This window comes from Myodes glareolus, chromosome 8 (genome assembly GCF_982192425.1).
Source record: "Myodes glareolus chromosome 8, mMyoGla1.1, whole genome shotgun sequence".
NCBI lineage: Eukaryota > Metazoa > Chordata > Mammalia > Rodentia > Cricetidae > Myodes > Myodes glareolus.
This window is the reverse complement of record NC_142033.1, coordinates 97,842,168-97,860,719: the sequence shown is the minus strand read 5'-3', so window position 1 is coordinate 97,860,719 and position 18,552 is coordinate 97,842,168. Positions and strand designations below refer to the sequence as shown.

Here is an 18,552-nt window from a genome sequence, read left to right as displayed (position 1 = left end):
CAATCCCAGCACATGGAAGACAGTGGCCGGTGGTTCTCTGTAAGTTTGAGGCTAGCCTGATCTACATAGTGAGTTCCATGATAATTAGAGCTACACAGTGAAACCCTGTCTTGAAACAAAAACAAAACCAAAATCAACCAAATCAAAGAAACAAGTAAATACCCCCAAACTCGAAATACCAGAACCATGTTGTGGACTTATTGAATTTTCGGTGGTGTTAATGTAGAAAACATTTCAGGAAGATCTTGTGTTAAAAATAATCTTTTTCCCTCTCTTCCTCAATCTCTCCTTTTCACCCTCTCTCTTAAAATTAGGATACATGTATTTTAAATATACTTTGGCCATAAGTTAAGTAAAACATTATGAAGAAAGACCAAGCAGGGCATGGTAGTGCACACCTTTAATCACAGCACTCTGGAGGCAGAAGCAGGCAGATCTCTGTGAGTTTGTGGCTAGCTGGATCTACAAAGTGAGTTCCAGGCAAGCCAGAGCTGTTATATAGAGAAATCCTGTCTCGATAAACCAAATCAAACCAAACCAAAAGCAAACAAAGAAACAAAATGAAACAAAAGACCAACCACAAACCCATGTTAGCAGTAAATGAATGCAATGAAATGTCAAGAGAGGAAAGAGGTTAAGATCATTTCACACACACAGGAGGATGCCGAGAGTGGCGTGCCAAGAGCTTACCTAAAATGAGGAAAAGGAAAAAGGGTGAAGATACAGCTTACAATTGAGAGAGAAAAGACGTGGGTCATGGTCAGCTGGTGACTGTCTTCCAAACATTTGTGTCTTCGTGTTTGTTCCTAACGTGATAGGAAGACTTGCTATGTGTATCTTAGGAAGTTTTGTGAGGGTCAAACGAAAGAACATCGTGAAAGGAAAGGACACTACACAAATGACCTTTTGAGAATGTCCTGACGTTTGGATGAAGTGTTCCAGCCTGTGTCCTTCTTTGATAAATATTTCCAGCTATAAAACGCTCGGTGGAGAACTTGCAGAGAAGCATAATAAAATGTCATTACCTCATGACTACACTCTGTGACAACTCCAGCATAGCGTGTGTAGTTTAACAGGACAGTTTTGTACATACAATACCGCACCACAGAGTGACATTACCTCACGGTAAGAAAGAATGAGAAATAACAAAGCTGTGCTGCTGTTTTGACAACAGTGTGCTCGAATGGCTTGAAGCTAACATGAGTTTGAATCTTTGATCTGGCAATTCCATGTCTTAGCTTCTGGAGTTTCCGATTCTTATTCCATATGGTAGAATGGTTGGAAAGTTCACATGGTACAGACTAGGTGATGTGTCTGGAGCATACCAGGTAATGAAGTGGGAGGTGCTATTAGAAAGATGCAGAATGCTGCTGGCTAATCAGTGCACTGAAATAACTAGAGAGACATCCGCACAACCATTGTATCTGCTTCCTGGTACTCAGGGAGGATGGTCCTTTTACTACATATGACAGTTTATGTCTCCACCCATATTCTTATCCTGCTTCAGACTTCCTTGTAGCTTTTGTCATTGCTTAATACTGAGATGCATGTTTATTTGCTTGTCTGTCTCTCTCACTATTATCTGAGGCAAGTAAGAGCTGTCTCTTCCCTTGAGGTAGAGGTGGAAGATATTTGTGGGCTCTCTGCTGTATGCTTCATGCCCCGAGCCAGGACTAGTATAGGGATGCTCAGGTACATTATTCGATGTGAAGGAATCTTATGTTAATTAAGAGCTATTGTTTATAGTGCTTCCTAGTGCCTTATGTGATAGCCAGGTGCCACAATTGCTAGTCAATATGTTTGGATTTTTTTTTCTAATAGTTCCTCCAGACCAAAGATTCTGTAAAAACTGTTGGGCTAATCCTATATCTCAGCATCTAGAACTGTACCTGGCACACAGTCTGCTCTCAGTGAATATATTATGACTCAATGGTGCCTGTCCCTTCAACGAGTAGACATTCATTTTACAGCACTGCATTTGGCGATAAGGTTGTATAGTCATACCTGCCACGTATTCTGCATCTGTCTGCATGGGATACAGGCATAAACAGGTTACTCCACACAGTGAGAAGATAAACAATAGGAAGGTATGACAGGGACAGAGAGAGCAAGCTGCTCAGTGCCCTGCTGGTTGTGGTGGTCCATGGAGGATCGGGTCAATCCACAAGTGCAGGAACTCAGAGTCCATGCTTAGCTATGGCAATTGAAACCGCCACAATGCTTTTATTATATTTTGCTTAAGTATCAGACTGCAACAGATTGGAAATTTCCAAAACAGGTCTACTTCATCCTAATTGGAAGGAGGAAAGAGTGACTAATTATATTTGGGTAGATCATGGCACCTCGGGGAGGCAACTGGGATGGGATTGGATAGCGTAGTAGGGTTTTGTAGGGGAGCGTCTCATTGCTCTGGGAAGAATGTGTGCACATGTGTGACCCAGAGCCATAACCAGTGAGGAGAAGCTGTGGTGCAACTGTCTTTGGGAGGGAGGGTGTTGATGCGCTAGAAGTGATGACGAGACCCCTTTATGTTCTCCGAGGAGAGTAGGAACTACCTTTGTGGGTGAGGGCAACGTCGGTACACACTTGATCTGTTGTGAGCTCATCTTCCCACTTTCCCATAAAGGCTGCCTCCCAGTGTTCCCTTGTCTTCGGTTCACCCTGCAGTAGAGTAGGTTACTACTGTACTTCCAGGCCCTCAGTGTTTGTTTTCCTGACTAACCCAAAGAGCGTAGCTTGCTTTGGCATCTGTGGAGTTTTCCAGCACTCTTGTTCTGTGTCATAACTTCCGGCTTTACAAACCCTGGTCCTCCCTTGAGTCCCGGCATTCCAGCACCCAGCCACGGCCCTTGGCAGCAGAGCCAGCAGGGGTCTACAAGGACCTGAGTGCTGACACACCCATGTCGACAGCTCACATGCTCAGGTAGAAGCTGATGCAGGCTGGCTGTCTCTAAACCCTCACTCTCTGCTCCTAGGAGAGAATCTGGTCTTCCCCCGGTCTGCGGTAAGAGTCTAGGCATGTAAACAGATGGGCAGAGGGAGCCAATCCCAGCCGTTCGTGACTTCTGTCGGGCTCCTTGATTGAGTGAGCCAGAGTGCTGTTTTACTTCACTGCCTGCCAGCTGGCCTCCTCAAACTGTGTTCTTTCATTCATTCAGAATGTATGCAGGTCATCGACTACGTGTACTGGGCCCTTTGTGGGGACTCTGGCACCAGCGGTGGCACAAGCTGACACGGCCTCAGACCTCAGGGAGGTATCCTCACAAACTCCGTTGGGTACAGTGCTTCATTTTGCACTTGAAACACCGCTAAGGACTTGCAGTGTAAAGAGGCTTTAGATCAGGGGTTCTCAACCAGTGGGTCATGACTCCTTTGGGGGATGAATATCAGATACCCTGCATCAGGTATTTATAGTGTGATTCATAACAGTAGCAAAATTACAGTTATGAAATAGCAATGAAGTAATCTTATGGTTGGGGGTCACTACAGCATGAGGAACTGTATTAAAGAGTCACAGTATTAGAAAGGTTGAGAACCACTTCTTTAGACTCTGTTAACTCTGCCTGATGATTTCAGTCAGTTACATGACACAGGACCACCTATGTGCTAACCACTGCCATTCATGAGCTCCTGAGTTGGAACTAGTGACATCTCCACAGGATAATTGAACACAGTGATACACAGAGCACTTAAATAACCATAGACTCAAATGACAGGGGTAGAGGGGGCATTTGACCCCAGCATTTATCACATGCACCATACTCTGCTGTGCAGTGGTCCCTGTCACCAGTATGTTAGTGACCCAACCCCTAATGAAAATTTAGTTCTCGGTTGTCTTTATGGTCTCATTCAGACTAGATTATTGCTTTCACTTAGTCTATAGTACTTTAGTATTTAGGATAGTTTCAACCTTAAGGTTCCTCTTGGTATCTGGAAACTATATTGTTTATTGTCGGAAGAGGAAGCAGCTGTTGGGTATCATTCTTCAATCAACCAGGAGGGCTTTGTTTTGATGTCTAAAGATTCTCAAGATGGGAGTAAAACTTAAAACTGCACCAGGGACTTACCCACGCACTGCTCGCCCCGCTTTTGATACCCCGGAAGACACTGGCATGTGAAGGAACCACGTAAGTTGAGGCACACTTGGTCCGCTCTGCAATTGTGGGTCCCTGAGGCACACTCATCAATATCTGGGAAAGACATGCAATACAGAAAAAATTAAAGTTGTTTGTGAAGATGTGGAGGCTCTCTTCATTTGCCACTTCATTTTTCCTAAACTGAATTTTGCTTTATTTTTAAAAGCATTATAAAATGGTTTTATAATGTTGGAGATATTTAAAATGAAAAAAATATTTCAAATGCTTATAAAGTAATTTCAGAACTACCAGTGTGTACACCTGAGATTTAAGAGATCCTAATAATTCTCATACCTATCTTTGCCATTTAGCTGCTTTTGGCTACAGCTAAATCCTTATTTCATCTCCTTCCTTTTATCTATCACCCATCACTTTCCCAGTAGGCATGAATGCTTCCCTAAGACAGTTTTATACTTTTATTAGATAGAGATACCTATGAGAACACACAACAACTATTTGTAAGACTGAAGCAGGAGGATCTCCAATTTAAGTTTAGCCTGGGTTATAAGGGAAGTTCAAGTCCAGCACTGGCAACTTAGACTCTATCTCAAAACTATAAGTAAAATGAGACTAGAATATAGCACATCGGTAAAGCCCTTTCCTTGTATATGTAATGCTCTAGGTACCATCACCAGCAACACACGTATGTAGATACGCTTACATAAAAGGAGAGAGAGAGAGAGAGAGAGAGAGAGAGAGAGAGAGAGAGAATTAAATTAGATTGCATGACTCCTACATTTGCTACCAAATGCTTTTGAATTTGAGAGACCTTCTTAAATCTTATTATTATATAGTCTCTCTTCTGATTCTAGTGTCTTTTACTCAAATGGCAGAATAACATTATGCATAAAGTTTTCATTACAAAACTCAAAATGAAAAGCACCAATTTGATCTTCTTCTTCTAGGACAGATATGTTAGTGTAGTTAAAATACAATAGTTCTCTAAGGATTTTACTTTGAATGATTCTACATGTGCTTCAGTGGGAAGCAAGTTACAGTTCTAGAAAAGAAGGGCGTTTACCTAGGAAGACAACTTGGAGAGCCTGTTCCTGACAAAGGTGTGGTAGGGATTTGTGTGACCATTCACAGTCACTTGTAGGTAGAATTAATTTTGCCTCGTCTATATCCTTCACAGTTATTCAGAAATCACATAGCCACTAGGAAGACAGATTTCAAAGGGGGGGCTACATAGTTTTGCTATTCTCTAACAACAGAAGACCAAGCTTTAATAAAATGTCACAAAACATGTAATTTCTAGATGACCATGTCTTCATAACCAAGATAGACTTGTTGGGGAGTGAATTTTTTATCATTACTGTGGGAGACCCAAGGTGGTGGGCTGAGAATCAATTAAAAGAAATCAATTTTCAGCCATGCGAATTAACTATGCTTTCTGTCTTCCACCTAAGCAGAGAGTGGCTCTTTGTGGTATTTTGTTCGGACCTTTTTTTTTTATATAATTTCAAAAAGAATTGAATTGTTGCACTCAGGCTAAGCAAAGCCATAAAGTAAGCCATTCATTGTATAAGAAGTCATTCTGAGATAATCACTCCACTTAGCCTGGAGCGGTAAGAGAGATTCTGTCCGAAAAGAGAGGGCGAGAGGATGAGGCTGTTCCAGTGGTTGATGCACGACTGCCCATTGGGTAAACCTGGTAAGGCTTTCTTTGACACAGCATTCTTGGCACCTGATTTCTAACATTAACGAGGTTTTTTGTTGTTGTTGCTGTTGTTCTGAAATGCATTAACGTTGTCACTATGATGCTGTTTTCCAATCTACCACAAAGTGCCCTTTCGAGGTGAAAGGGCATGGAGCAATGACCGTACTGCCAAGTTAGCTGCTCCCTTTCAGGCCTCGTTATTTTCTCAAATGCACTTGATGAAAACCTTTTCTACTGGGATTCTTTGGAGCTTTATGACTCCCTAATGCAGAAATGACAGAAAAATTCCTATTGTTTTATGTCAGGAACATCTGCCAACATTTGCGGTGATAACAGCCCTGAGAGATAGAGTCCTGGTAGATCCAACTGTGGCAAGCTCCCTCTGTCCATGCTGGCAGGAGATCAAGAACTCGGGCCCGCTCGGCACTGCTGAAGGAGGCCTCACCAGTGACGGAGGCTTTTCTTTTTGCAACCACTCTGTGCAAACTGCCTCCACCTCATCACATTCTGGGTGTCCTGCAAGTTCCTTCCTATTTTCCCATCATTTGCTTCAAAGTGTCTTTGATAAACTGCCTAACATTTCCCTTGGGATCAATGAATCATGAAATAGGTTTTAAACATACAAACCTGTAAGGCTCCTTTCTAAGAGTTTGCTCTAGTTAGCTTCTGAAAAGAATTATTTACTAAAAACTATTCAGTGAGTTACAGTTATTTAATAAAAACGAAGACCCAAATACACTACTATGCCACTCCAACTACCTTATTTTCCTTTCTCTACCCAGAACAAAAAAGCTGTGATAGAATTTGCTTTATCTACTGAGATGAATTGGTGGATGCAATGTTCCTTTGACCTGCACTTAGAAATGCTAAAAGCATAACCTCTATGGCCTGGAGACAGAGTCATCAACATTTCTGTTTGTATCTGTTCTAACCACAGTGTAGTAGAGTATTTATTCTCCCCAGCCCTCACATTTAGCAGCTTATTTAAAGCTAAAGAATCCCAGTGGACCGAATTTCTGTGGGCTGTCTTCAATTACAGTATCTATTTAAATGCTGTCGTTTGGAAGACCCTGTTATTGCTTGCTGATACACTCACACAAAGGCACGTTAAACCATTAAACATTTTTAAGCTTTTTCGTGCGGTTTTTTCCTGCTTGTCTGTTGTCAGAAGGCTCAGGGTGACACTTTGTCACCACTCCAGGGCGGCGCAACCGCTGCTATTGCAGGAACCTCTGTTGTTTGTGAGCAAAGCTCACTTCCTACATCTGTTTGGGAGGCCATCTGCGTGGGCAAAGCCCGGCTTTATTTAACAGGAAAATGACTCAGGTCAGCCATGTTTTCCTGAGAATCTAGGAACAAATGCTCTGGGGAAAGGAGTTTTTGTTTTTAATTATCCATCATTTGTCCTTGACAGTGAAGCTCATTTCCCCTGCTTACTATAGCGCATGGAATGTGATGGGTTTGTTTTCAGTAAATGTTTACCCAATTAATGGATGGATGAATCATTACCTTGGTGTTCAGGGTTTACAGAAAGTAGGACCAGTACTTTAGTTTATGGAAGTAAATTTCATAAGGCAGAGTAACAGGCAGGCCTGAGGAGCACAGCAGAATCAACACTCTGCTTCTGAGTGGAAACAAGCGAAAACCGTTGAGTTTGGAGGATTCTCAGCCTATGCTGGCCAGAGTGAGCAGCCTTAGCATCTTTGCAGAAGTGGGTCCTGAGTTGCTGGATGACGGCGATGAGATACAGGATCTGGTAGTGAAAGGAAGCTCCCTTTTTGAAGGCAACTCCCACAAGAAAGAGACCCAGCAACTCTGCAGAGAATGGCAGGGAGTTGGAGTCAAGCCGGCTGCAGAGGCTGTGTGAGAGCAGCCCGGTGCTGGGTCTGGCAGAATGTGCTCAGCAAATGCTTGCCCAAGTCACTAGCAGAATCCAGACACCAAAATGGGGGAATGGAGGGTTTGTATTGAACACGACAGTGAATAGCTGTTAATGAGATGGCCATGGATAATGTTAACACTACCAAGAACAAAACAGTAGAGCATGCTTCCTAAAACCCCACAACACTTTTAAACATTCTGATAGATTGAGAATAACTAAGGGCTTTATTTAGTGATGCCTTCATTTAAAAGAAAAGTGTCCTCATCTCCCTCCTTGTGATTTATACTACTGTAGGAATCCCTCTCCTTAATACTGACAACCCTAGTTGCCTTAAGTAATCCAGTGCAATCTTTGCTGAGCCTCCTATCAGGCTTGCCCCAGTCAGTGGCACTGCAGATCTGTTGTTATCTGCAAGCGAACACGGGGATGGTGTCCATTCACTGGTGACTGCTAGGCCCTGCTTAGGCCTTTGTTCTCTGGTTTTGGCTCCTTTCCTTGTATTCTGACTCATAGTTTCCAAATCCCTGAGTCATGTTGCTTTCTCTCTTATGCAACATTTTAATCTCTGCAATGTTCTTTCTATAATTTGATAACTGACCACGACATGGAGTCACTTCAGCATGTTTTATGGGCAAGAGTGACATGCAGGATGAGCGCTTAGTAGTACCACTTTGGGTCACTTGAATTTAAGAAGTGACTCCCGACTACTTTTGAGGAAGGCGCTGCAGACCATGGAGAGGAGGTAGGCGGTTGAAGTGGCTGATTCTGTGGCTGCCCATGTGATCCAGGACTGTGGCCTCAGTGAACTTTTTCAGTGGAAGGAGTTGATGGACGAGCGTCTTAGGGATTTGGAGCGTCTTTATTTTCAAATTATTGGAGGAGGGAGGAACTTCTTAGCAAGAGCTGAGGACGTTGTTGTTCTGCCTCTGTCTTATCTAATAGTGGCTGCTGGTAATGATAATCCTGGTAATCCATTAGTGTTGCTGATTAAAATCTACTTAGAGGAGAGTGTATACTTTTTGATATAGCATTGCATAGACATTTATTAAAGCTCTAAAACAAATTGGCATAAAGTAGATAAATGTTTTCTATACAGGAAGAGTTTCTTAAGAAGTCAGATTACTTCAGGACACCTCGGGAAACAGAAACAGACTACTGCCTACAGTTCCCAGGCAAGGAAGGAGGAGGATGCTAGTTACAGGTAGAGTCAGAGCTGCCTGATGGTGCAGAAACCCCATGTGCAAACCCCAGGCTCCCTTTTCCTCCTTCTGCGATTTAGTTCTCCACAGACTTTTCTCCCACAAACGTGGGTAGCAAAAGTTGATCTGCAGGCATCTATACTTTAATTTTGTTCTCAGGATTAGAGGACTGCTAATCATGTCATACCTGGGTTCTTCCCTGTGTCTTTCTTTTGCTTACAGTTAGATTTCTAGCTCTCGATGCTTTCTGTTTCCCTCCCCAGTCTTCAGCCACTTATCAACCATTTTTGTGAAAGACTTTCTAGTTCCTATTTTGCTTCCTTTATAGAGCCGGGATCAGATTTATCTGGCCACATGCCCAGTTCCAATTGGCTTTTCACCCTTTAGCTAGAATTCACCAGAGCTAAGCAGTTCTAGTGGAGAAAAGAGATATTTACTAACAGAGGGGAACTGTCATCATTGTGGCCAGCAGGAGATTTATTGCTCTAGATTCTTATCAATTCTGGCAAAACATAGATAACAATTTGGTGTGCTTTAAGTGATAAACAAAAACATCATCAAAATCAGCTTCAGCCCTCTTGATGGTTCAGTCTTTGTTTTAGAAAGTGGCCAAATCCAGTGTCCTGGAAATCCTTGGCACTGTACCATGTTCTAGTAGAGTTTTGTAATATGTTGTTCCCATGTTTAAAAAGTGACGCATGTATTCGGGGTTGCTTCTCCAGCAGTGAGAATGGATTTGCACTGGAGATGAACCCTTGCTCACCTAGCTTCCCATGGAACAGTCGGTGCCAAACGCAAGCTGGTTAGATGGGGTGCAGTGTGTCATTCATAAATGTGGAAGGAAAACCAACTGGTCCACAGGAATGCTTAACCTGTGACTTCTTAGTACTATTCACCCAGCAGATGTACCCATAAGTTATAGGCCAAAACAGAAGAAAAGAAAACAGAGGCCCACATGCTCAATCTTTAGTGCTCTTCGTGCACCGGGCAAGTGCAGCTGATTGCACTCAGACAAGTAAAGCAACATTTCCTACAGATAAATATTTTAGTATTGGGCTATTTTCAGACATCTATGTGATGGTATCATACCCAGATGAACTTGTTTTTGTTTCTTTCTCAAATATAATTACTCCCCAGATATGCTTGGGGAAAGGTGCCCTAGAATAGGGATACTATGGTCATTGATCCAACTGCTACCCTGGGGAGTGTGACTGTATTTTAAACTATCAGTCTTGGCTCTTGAGTAGCTAGGTACTGGGAATAAAAACCCTTCTGTGTGGCAATTCAAATTTGTCCTATAAGGTTGGTTATTATTTTTAAATGTCGATTACAAATGGATGGTCTTCTCAACATAAAGCCAGCCACACTGAACCTCATAGAAGAGAAAGTGGGAAGTACACTTGAACATATTGGCACAGGAGACCACTTTCTAAATAGAACCCCAGTAGCACAGACACTGAGAGAAACAATTAATAAATGGGACCTCGTGAAGCTGAAAACCTTCTGTAAAGCAAAGGACATGGTCAACAAGACAAAACGGCAACCTACAGAATGGGAAAAGATCTTCACCAACTCCGCATCAGACAGAGGTCTGATCTCCAAAATACAAAAAGAACTCAAGAAATTGGTCATCAATTTCTTGTAATCCAACAAAAAAGTGGAGTACAGGCCTAAACAGAGAATGTCCAACAGAGAAATCTAAAATGGCTGAAAGACACTTAAGAAAATTCTCAACATCCTTAGTCATCAGAGAAATGCAAATCAAAACAACATTGAGATTCCATCTTACACCTGTAAGAATGGCCAAGATCAAGAACACTGATGACAACTTATGCTGGAGAGGTTGTGGCAGTAAAGGGAACACTTCTGCATTGCTGGTGGGAGTGTAGCTGGTAGAGTCCCTTTGGATATCAGTATGGCGATTTCTCAGATAATTAGGAAAATAACCTTCCTCAAGACCCAGCAATACTACTTTTGGGTATATATCCAACGGATGCTCAATCATGCCATAAGGCCATGTGCTCAACTATGTTCATAGCATCTTTGTTTGTCATAGTTAGAACCTGGAAACAACCTAAATGTCCCTTGACTAAAGAATGGATAATCAAAATGTGGTACATTTATACAATGGAGTACTACACAGCAGAAAAATAACGACATCTTGAAATTTGCAGGCAAATGGATGGAGCTTGAAAAATCATATTGAGTGAGGTAACCCAGAGGCAGAAAGACAGTTATCACATGTACTCACTCATAGTGGATTTTAAACATAGAGCAAAGAAGACCAGTTCACAAATCACAATCCCAGAGAACCTAGACAACAAAGAAGACCCTAATAGAGATATACATGATTCTAATCTACATGGGAAGTAGAAAAAGACAAAATCTCCTGAGTAAATTGGGAGCATGGGGATCATGGGAGAGGGCTAGGGGGAGGTGAGAGGCAGGAAGGGGAGCAGAGAAAAATGTAGAGCTCAATAAAATCAATCATGATAAAAGAATGGTTTTGGGAATAATTCTAATCCTACTGATCATGGTATGTGCTTGTATCTAGCTGCATTTTGTCGGTGTCTCAGCTCTGGCCACTTCCTGAACCCCAAATCAAACGCTGGCAAGTTATAAGTTGAATGGAGACCAACTCCACTTCTGGAGCCTACTGAGTCCCCGTGAGCCGTGTGACTTGAGTTTTGGTCTCCTGCCTGGAGGCCTTGTAGCTGGGTTTCTCAGTGGAACCTTGTAGCTGGGTTACCCCCACCCCAAAGCAGACACATTCCTAGCTTTCTCCTTTAGGTAATCATCACTTGAAGTGACACAAGCCTCTGGCTATGGCAGTGCTGATTGTAAAAAAGCATGGCTCGGTGACCTCCTAATTATAGAGACCAGTTGATTTTTGTTCATATAACATTAAGTAGATTTAGTTCCCACTAAATTTTAGCACAGTACTAAATGTTGGGTGCAACTCAGCATTAGTTTCCCAACTCATTAAAGGCCTAGAGATTTTCCAAAGTATGTCTTTGTGACTCTTACTTTTGACCATAATACCTTATTGATTATGTTTCCCTGCCCACATCTGTCCCCTCAGTGTGACCATGGGAGAGTGCACATCTGTCCTCTTAGTGTGACCATGGGAGAGTGTACACCTGTCCTCTCACTGTGACCATGGGAGAGTACACACACATCTGTCCCCTCACAGTGACCATGGGAGAGTGCATACACATCTGTCCCCTCAGGGTGACCATGGGAGAGTGTACACACATCTGTCCCCTCAGGGTGACCATGGGAGAGTGTACACACATCTGTCCCCTCAGGGGGACCATGGGAGAGTGCACACACATCTGTCCCCTCAGGGGGACCATGGGAGAGTGCACACACATCTGTCCCCTCAGGGGGACGATGGGAGAGTGCACACACATCTGTCCCCTCAGGGGGGACGATGGGAGAGTGCACACACATCTGTCCCCTCAGAGGGGACGATGGGAGAGTGCACTTCTGTTCCCTCACAGTGACTGTTGACCATGGTGAGTTGGGATGTGGAAACAGGAGCATTCCTCAGAGCTTGAGGGCCAGCTAGTCTGACATTCGCAGGGGTAGACAACAAGAAACTCTCAAAACAAAATGGAAGACAAGGTCTGACACCTGAAATTTTCCACACTTGGGTGTGGAATTTTTAGATATGAAAACTCACACATATGAACACGAACACATATAAACATAAATGCATACAAGCACATACACAGCATGTATATTTAAATGTATGTGGATTGACAGGAGAAGTTGTAAAGCTTAGATATTATTTTTTTTTTTTTGAGACAGGGTTTCTCTGTGTAGCTTTGGAGCCTGTCCTGGCACTAGTTCTGTAGACCAGGCTGGCCCCAAACTCACAGAGATCCACCTGCCTCTGCCTCCCGGGTGCTGTGGTTAAAAGAGTATGCCACTACTGCCTGGTGAGCTTAAATATTTTTACTATATCATCAGATCCTCATGAAAGGTTAAAACTTCTAATTTACATTGGATTTTGATAAGCCAGGGTGCATGTTTGAGCGATCCCCAGGGGAAATATAAAGAAATAGTAATAAAACATGGAACTAGAAATCTGACTGAGGGGAAAACAGAATCATGAAAAATACTTTGTCAACTTAAAGAGAAGGTGAAGAATAAGAATAAAAATAAGAATAAGAAGCCAGGCAGTGGTGATGCACACCTTTAATCCCAGCTTTCGGGAGGCAGAGGCAGGCAGATCTCTGTGAGTTTGAGGCCAGCCTTGTCTACAGAGTTCCAGGACAGGCTCCAAAGCTACAGAGAAACCCTGTGTCGAAAATCCAAATAAGAAGAGAAGGAGGAGAAGAAGTTGAAATGTGCAGGCAATGTAGACGGCAGATGGTAGGGTAGTTGTTTTGGGTTCCGCACATATTAATAAGAGTAGTGACTAGAACTGAACTACATGCTATCTCCAAAACACAAAAACTGAGCAGACGGATGGTTCAGCAATCAGAAATGCTTTCTATGAAAGCTGAGGACAGGAGTACAATTTCTGGAACCCATGCAAAAGGGAGACTGATCTCACAATGTTCACACTCTGTTGCTCACACTATACACTAGCAATAATGAAGATGATGATAATTATTAAATAATCATGTAATTAAAGAAAATTAATATACTGTTTCAAGTAACATAATTCAACTGTAAGTGTATGGATATTAAAGAAAAAGAGATAAAAAATATACTACACAAATATTAACCAGAAAAAATTTAGCTTTGCAATTTTAACATTGGATAAAATTGCCTTTAAGGGAAAAATCACTAAGGAATAAATCAGGAATAGTACTAACAACAAAAGTTTTAGGGAAACATAGAAACTCTAAATTTAAAAGCATTTAATCATAAATAAAGTAAAAGCTAAATATAAACATAACGAAACACAATTATGGTAAGATTTTAGCAATTTCTCCCAGGAACTGAAAGAATCAACATACATTATTCAGAAGTGAAGACAAAATAAAATAACATGGCAAAAACTGAAAAAATGCTTACCACTGTAGGGAAAACATTGCTCTTGTATGTACTGAGAGAATGTTGGAAGAAAATAGCCATGTGCTGGCCATGGGACATGTCTAAATAAATTTCAAAGAATTGCCATATAGAGATTATGTTTCCCAGTGGCTGTGGCTCAGTGGCAGAGCATTAACCCCACGTTACTCTCTCCACCTACCATAGGGATGAAGCAGAGACCAAAGCAGAAGGACAACGACAACAGCAATAAAACTAGCAAAGCTCTGGTTTGGAAGAGGCAGGCATTTCTAACAAGCCTGTGGCTTAGAGAAGGGAGCAAAAGTGAAAATGAGGACTAGGGCAACTGAACGGCATCCAGAGTCGTGGGAACGAATGGCCTTCCTCCACCCTTTCCCCATCAGTCTTGATCTTTTCTGTGCTCAGCCCGTAAGGGTCACAGTTGGCTCAGAGTGGACTTTAGCATCTTGAGAAGCTATTTAGAGAAAAGAGGCAAATATCATGACCATACATTCTAAAAGGCAGAACTAGAAGTCATGAGGAGAAACTCAAGGAAACTAGCTTAACATTCAAGAAAAGATGTTACAGTTATTAGAAGCCTTGATGGATGCAGAAGTAGTGAGTTTCCTATCTCTGGGAATTTGCACGCAGTGCACCATGGATCTCAGGCAGGTGGCAGGGATCTGCCTCCTTATCTGCATTATCTGTAACAGTGATAAGGGGCTACACGTAAATGTGGCAGTGGAAATGATGTTTTAATCTTTTGGGCAGTTTTCTTTGTATATTAAAATTAACTTTCACCTAAGTTTAACACACACATACACACACACACACACACACAGGACACACACACACACACACACACACACACACACACACACACCAAAAGAAAGAGAGGAAAAACACTGCCTTTGTCCGAATAGTAACGTATAAGGACTCAACAGGCTTAAGCACTTCCTCTCATTTGACACATCATGCGCACACATGTGCGCCTTTGTACATTTAGGAAGTTGACTTTTGTATTTATCCTGTAACATCTGACAAACTTGAAGATAAAATACATGGAAGAACATTCTTATCTCAAGGGCCTGTTTATTTCCTCCCTTCTCCTTGAGCAGAAAAGCAGCTCACATGTTTTTGACTTCTTGCTATCTGCCCAGTACTAAAGTTTTCTCAGAAAGGAGGACCCTTCACTTTGATCATGTCAAGACATGGAATTGCTCAGTGACCAAAATATTAAACGTGAGCAACAATCCATTATCAACTTGTATTTCATAAAGAATGATTCAACCATTGCCATTCTCCCCGAGCCACCATCCTATATTTCTAAATTTAATTTTCTGAAAAACTGTGTTGACATAGACTGTAATCCCTCCTTCTTTGTGACAAAATGCAGTGAGCGTTGTGAAAGTTTGAGCAACTCCTAAGTGTCAGCCGGAGGAGTGTAAAGGTGATGTGGGACAAGAGAAAATCCTGCTCAGTAAAGTTGCTGGCCCCGCGGGAGGTCTGAGTCTCGAGCTTTCTGCAAACCAACATGGAAAACGGTCTTTGAACTTTTAAATAAACATTGGGCCTTTTATCTTATATTTCCTTGGTGGGAGTGGTAAGTTTTGCAGTATTATTGTTCTCTGAGATCTCTTTCAGTTCTGAAGCAATGGTTTCTTTGATGGGTTATTGGGTGCCGTTTTCAAAAGCGTTCATTTCCCTACTCTCAACTCATTTCTATGAAAACTTGTTCTTGTTTTCCTGGAGTCATGGTTTCAAGTCTCTGTTTCTTCTTCCCCCTTTTGAATTTTTGATCAAACTTCTCCCTCCCTCTACTGGATTGGTTCAAAGGGGAGTCTGAAAACGGACTCATCTTTCTGGGTAAGAGGGAAGGATTGTCAGAGGAGTGGGGAGTCCTGGATGCATACTACTGTGTACCTGAGAAGTTCCTGATTTGCCAGGACTTTAGAGTGGCTTTAATGCATGCTTGACAATGTGCACTGGAGAAAATCTCATTGGGAGACATGCGCTGTACAGAGTTTCTCAGATGAAGTACAAAGACAGATGGAGCTATGCCAGGCACGTGGTAGATGTGTTAAAGGTAGATGCTAAATAGCCCAGTCTTCAAGGGAATTTCTTGGCACGAGTAGACACAGATGAAAAGGAGCCTGTGTGTTTTGGCTCTCTTACATCTACTTTAATGGTTGCTGTATGTGGCACATGTATAGAGTCTATCTCATTCCACAAATATGGAAGAAAACGGAACATTTGAGCAAGTCATATTGTTAATTTTAAAATTACCCTGGGATTATTTTTCCCTAGGAATGTAATATTTTATTTATGGAAACCTTTAAATAAAAGCTGTTGGCTTCAGGCTACATGTGGTTAATGTAGATGATGGTGAGGCTGCCAGAAAGGTCTATGAATGTCCCATCAGTGGCTGTCAATCACTGATCTCTTTATTTTCTGAAGTAGAGGAATCAAGCTATTCTCTCCCTGCTAGTATTTTAAGTCCTAAATTCTTTTATTTGAGATGACATTTTTATTACAAATATAACAAAAACGCTTATGTATAACATATTATACTATGAACCAAGTTCAAAGAAGGAACAGATCTGTCTAAAAAGTTTTAGAATTGCAGAATAACATCTTCCTATGTAGCTTCTTGTCGAAAATATGATTGAGACAGAAGCGTAAGATCATGGGTGTTCTTTTCTTTTGTGTATGTGTAGTATATGTGTGTTTGTTGTATGTATGTATACATGTTCCTACAGGTGTGTAAACCTGTGTATGTAGGTGTGCTTGTCTATGCATGTGCCTATGAAGGCCAGAAATAATGTTCTGTGTCCTCTCTTTTCCCCTTATTTTTTGAGACATGGTCTCTCACTGAGCCTGGAGCTCCCCTCTTCAGCTAGAGTGGTTGGCCAGTGAGCACCGGAGATCTGTTTCCCCTTCTACAAAGTGTTGGGATACAGATATGGTTGCTGCTCCAGGCTTTTGTCTGAGGGGTTAGGATCCAAACTCAGATGCCCACACTCCTGCAGCGAGCGCTCTGGTCTTTGTGCTATCCCCCATCACTCAGGTCCCAACAACCCTAAACAGAATGGCAGTTTTACTTTGTATCCTAGGACATTTGCTTGACCTTTCCAAGTCTCACTGCCATATCTACCAAGTAGAGACAGTGTCAATCACATAATGTCACTGCAGTGATGACCTGAAATAATCCAGTAAAAGCAGCATGGGATCATAGGAAGTGCTCCATAAGCTGCTTAGGACGAAAAGACTAAAAGTTGACAGAGGATCAAGTTAATGTTTCTGTCGGACGCAGATGAAAGGAAATAAGAAAGCTGCAAATATTATGATTTCTAGCATAATTTTGATATTAATTTGCATAAAATTAGACACAGGTCTTCATTTCTTTGCCTTTTCATGTTTGAATATAGTCTACCATGGCTGAAGCTTGATGTGGAGGATCCTCAAGCACTGCATGACCACCATCCCTGCTTTTTACATATCCCAGATGAATGGGTCCAAGAAAAGGGAAGCCAGACTTCCTTATACTTTGTTCTCATGGAGGAAACTGGAACCTTCAAACAAAAAGGGGTCTGATGGAGGATGAGACCCTGTGGATTGCTTCTATCCCAATATGGTATGATAGACCACGCCCTCCTGAAAGGTTTCTGTGAACACCCTCAAAAAATTACTTCACTCAACTGCCAACTGAGATGAATCTGGCAGACAGGTTATACCATGAAACATCTGATTAACTGCGCCCCTATACAGCAGGAAGAAGTTTGGAGAGAAATAACTACGTCCATATTCCCAAATATTGCTTATATATGTTCTTTTACAATTAAAGGGGGATATGATATAGATATGAATAATTTGCATTGGTATGGATTTTAAGGTCAATTTTGTTATATGTGTATATATTTCTGATTTTGATTGTGTAGTTCATTTAAAAATGCAATGTATAATTAAAAATATAGGTTGTTAATGGATAATCATTGATAATAGTCAAGCTTGTAGTAATGTTAGTTTGATTTTCTAGATGTGCATAGATATATTTCAGATAGGCATTCTTCATACCTTTCAAAGACTACAGAACATGGCATTTAATGTTTTAATAACTTAAGACTTTTCATGACAATGAGACACGTCTGCTCCTGGCAGCACCAATCTACTTCAAGAGGAAGATGGGCATCGAAGAGGCTCCTTATGGAGTTGGTTAGCCATTTGGGCAAGAAACTGCTCTTGCCTGGACTGTTATATAAACTGGACACAGAGAACCCGCAGAGAGAGGACTGCTGAACTTGCCTAAAGGTGAGATGATCTTTCGGGGTTCCAGATTCAATAAAGAGTCTGTGAGACATTCTGCAGGACACAGCAGATAGTGACTGAACTGCCTTTGAAATTTCCTGCTTCATGGAAATGTCTGCTGGATACTATGGGCCTGAAGGCCGAAAATGGATGCCCCAACGATACAGAGGAACTCTGGGTGACTCTCCAGGCAGCGAGATGTCTCTGTCATTTCTAGAGTTTTGGAAGTTGCTTACTTCTTGTTTACTTAGGTAATATATCCTTCTGGAGTCTTTGATGGAGGTGAAGAATGGATAGTCATAGTTATAGTTTTCCATTATTATGATAAAGATATAGTTATAAATATTGTGACTGTAATTCTTG

General features: G+C 41.7%; 1 protein-coding gene across 1 annotated transcript in view; it reads right to left on the bottom strand.

Moving 5' to 3' along the window:
• The window catches only part of Efemp1 (EGF-like fibulin extracellular matrix protein 1), a 64,094-nt gene that overhangs the window by 11,369 nt on the left and 34,173 nt on the right, over positions 1 to 18,552 (bottom strand). Inside the window, exon 5 of the mRNA XM_048427583.3 lies at positions 4,068 to 4,190. Within this exon, the coding sequence (XP_048283540.3) occupies positions 4,068 to 4,190 (123 nt within the window). The remainder of the gene's footprint in view (positions 1 to 4,067; positions 4,191 to 18,552) is intronic.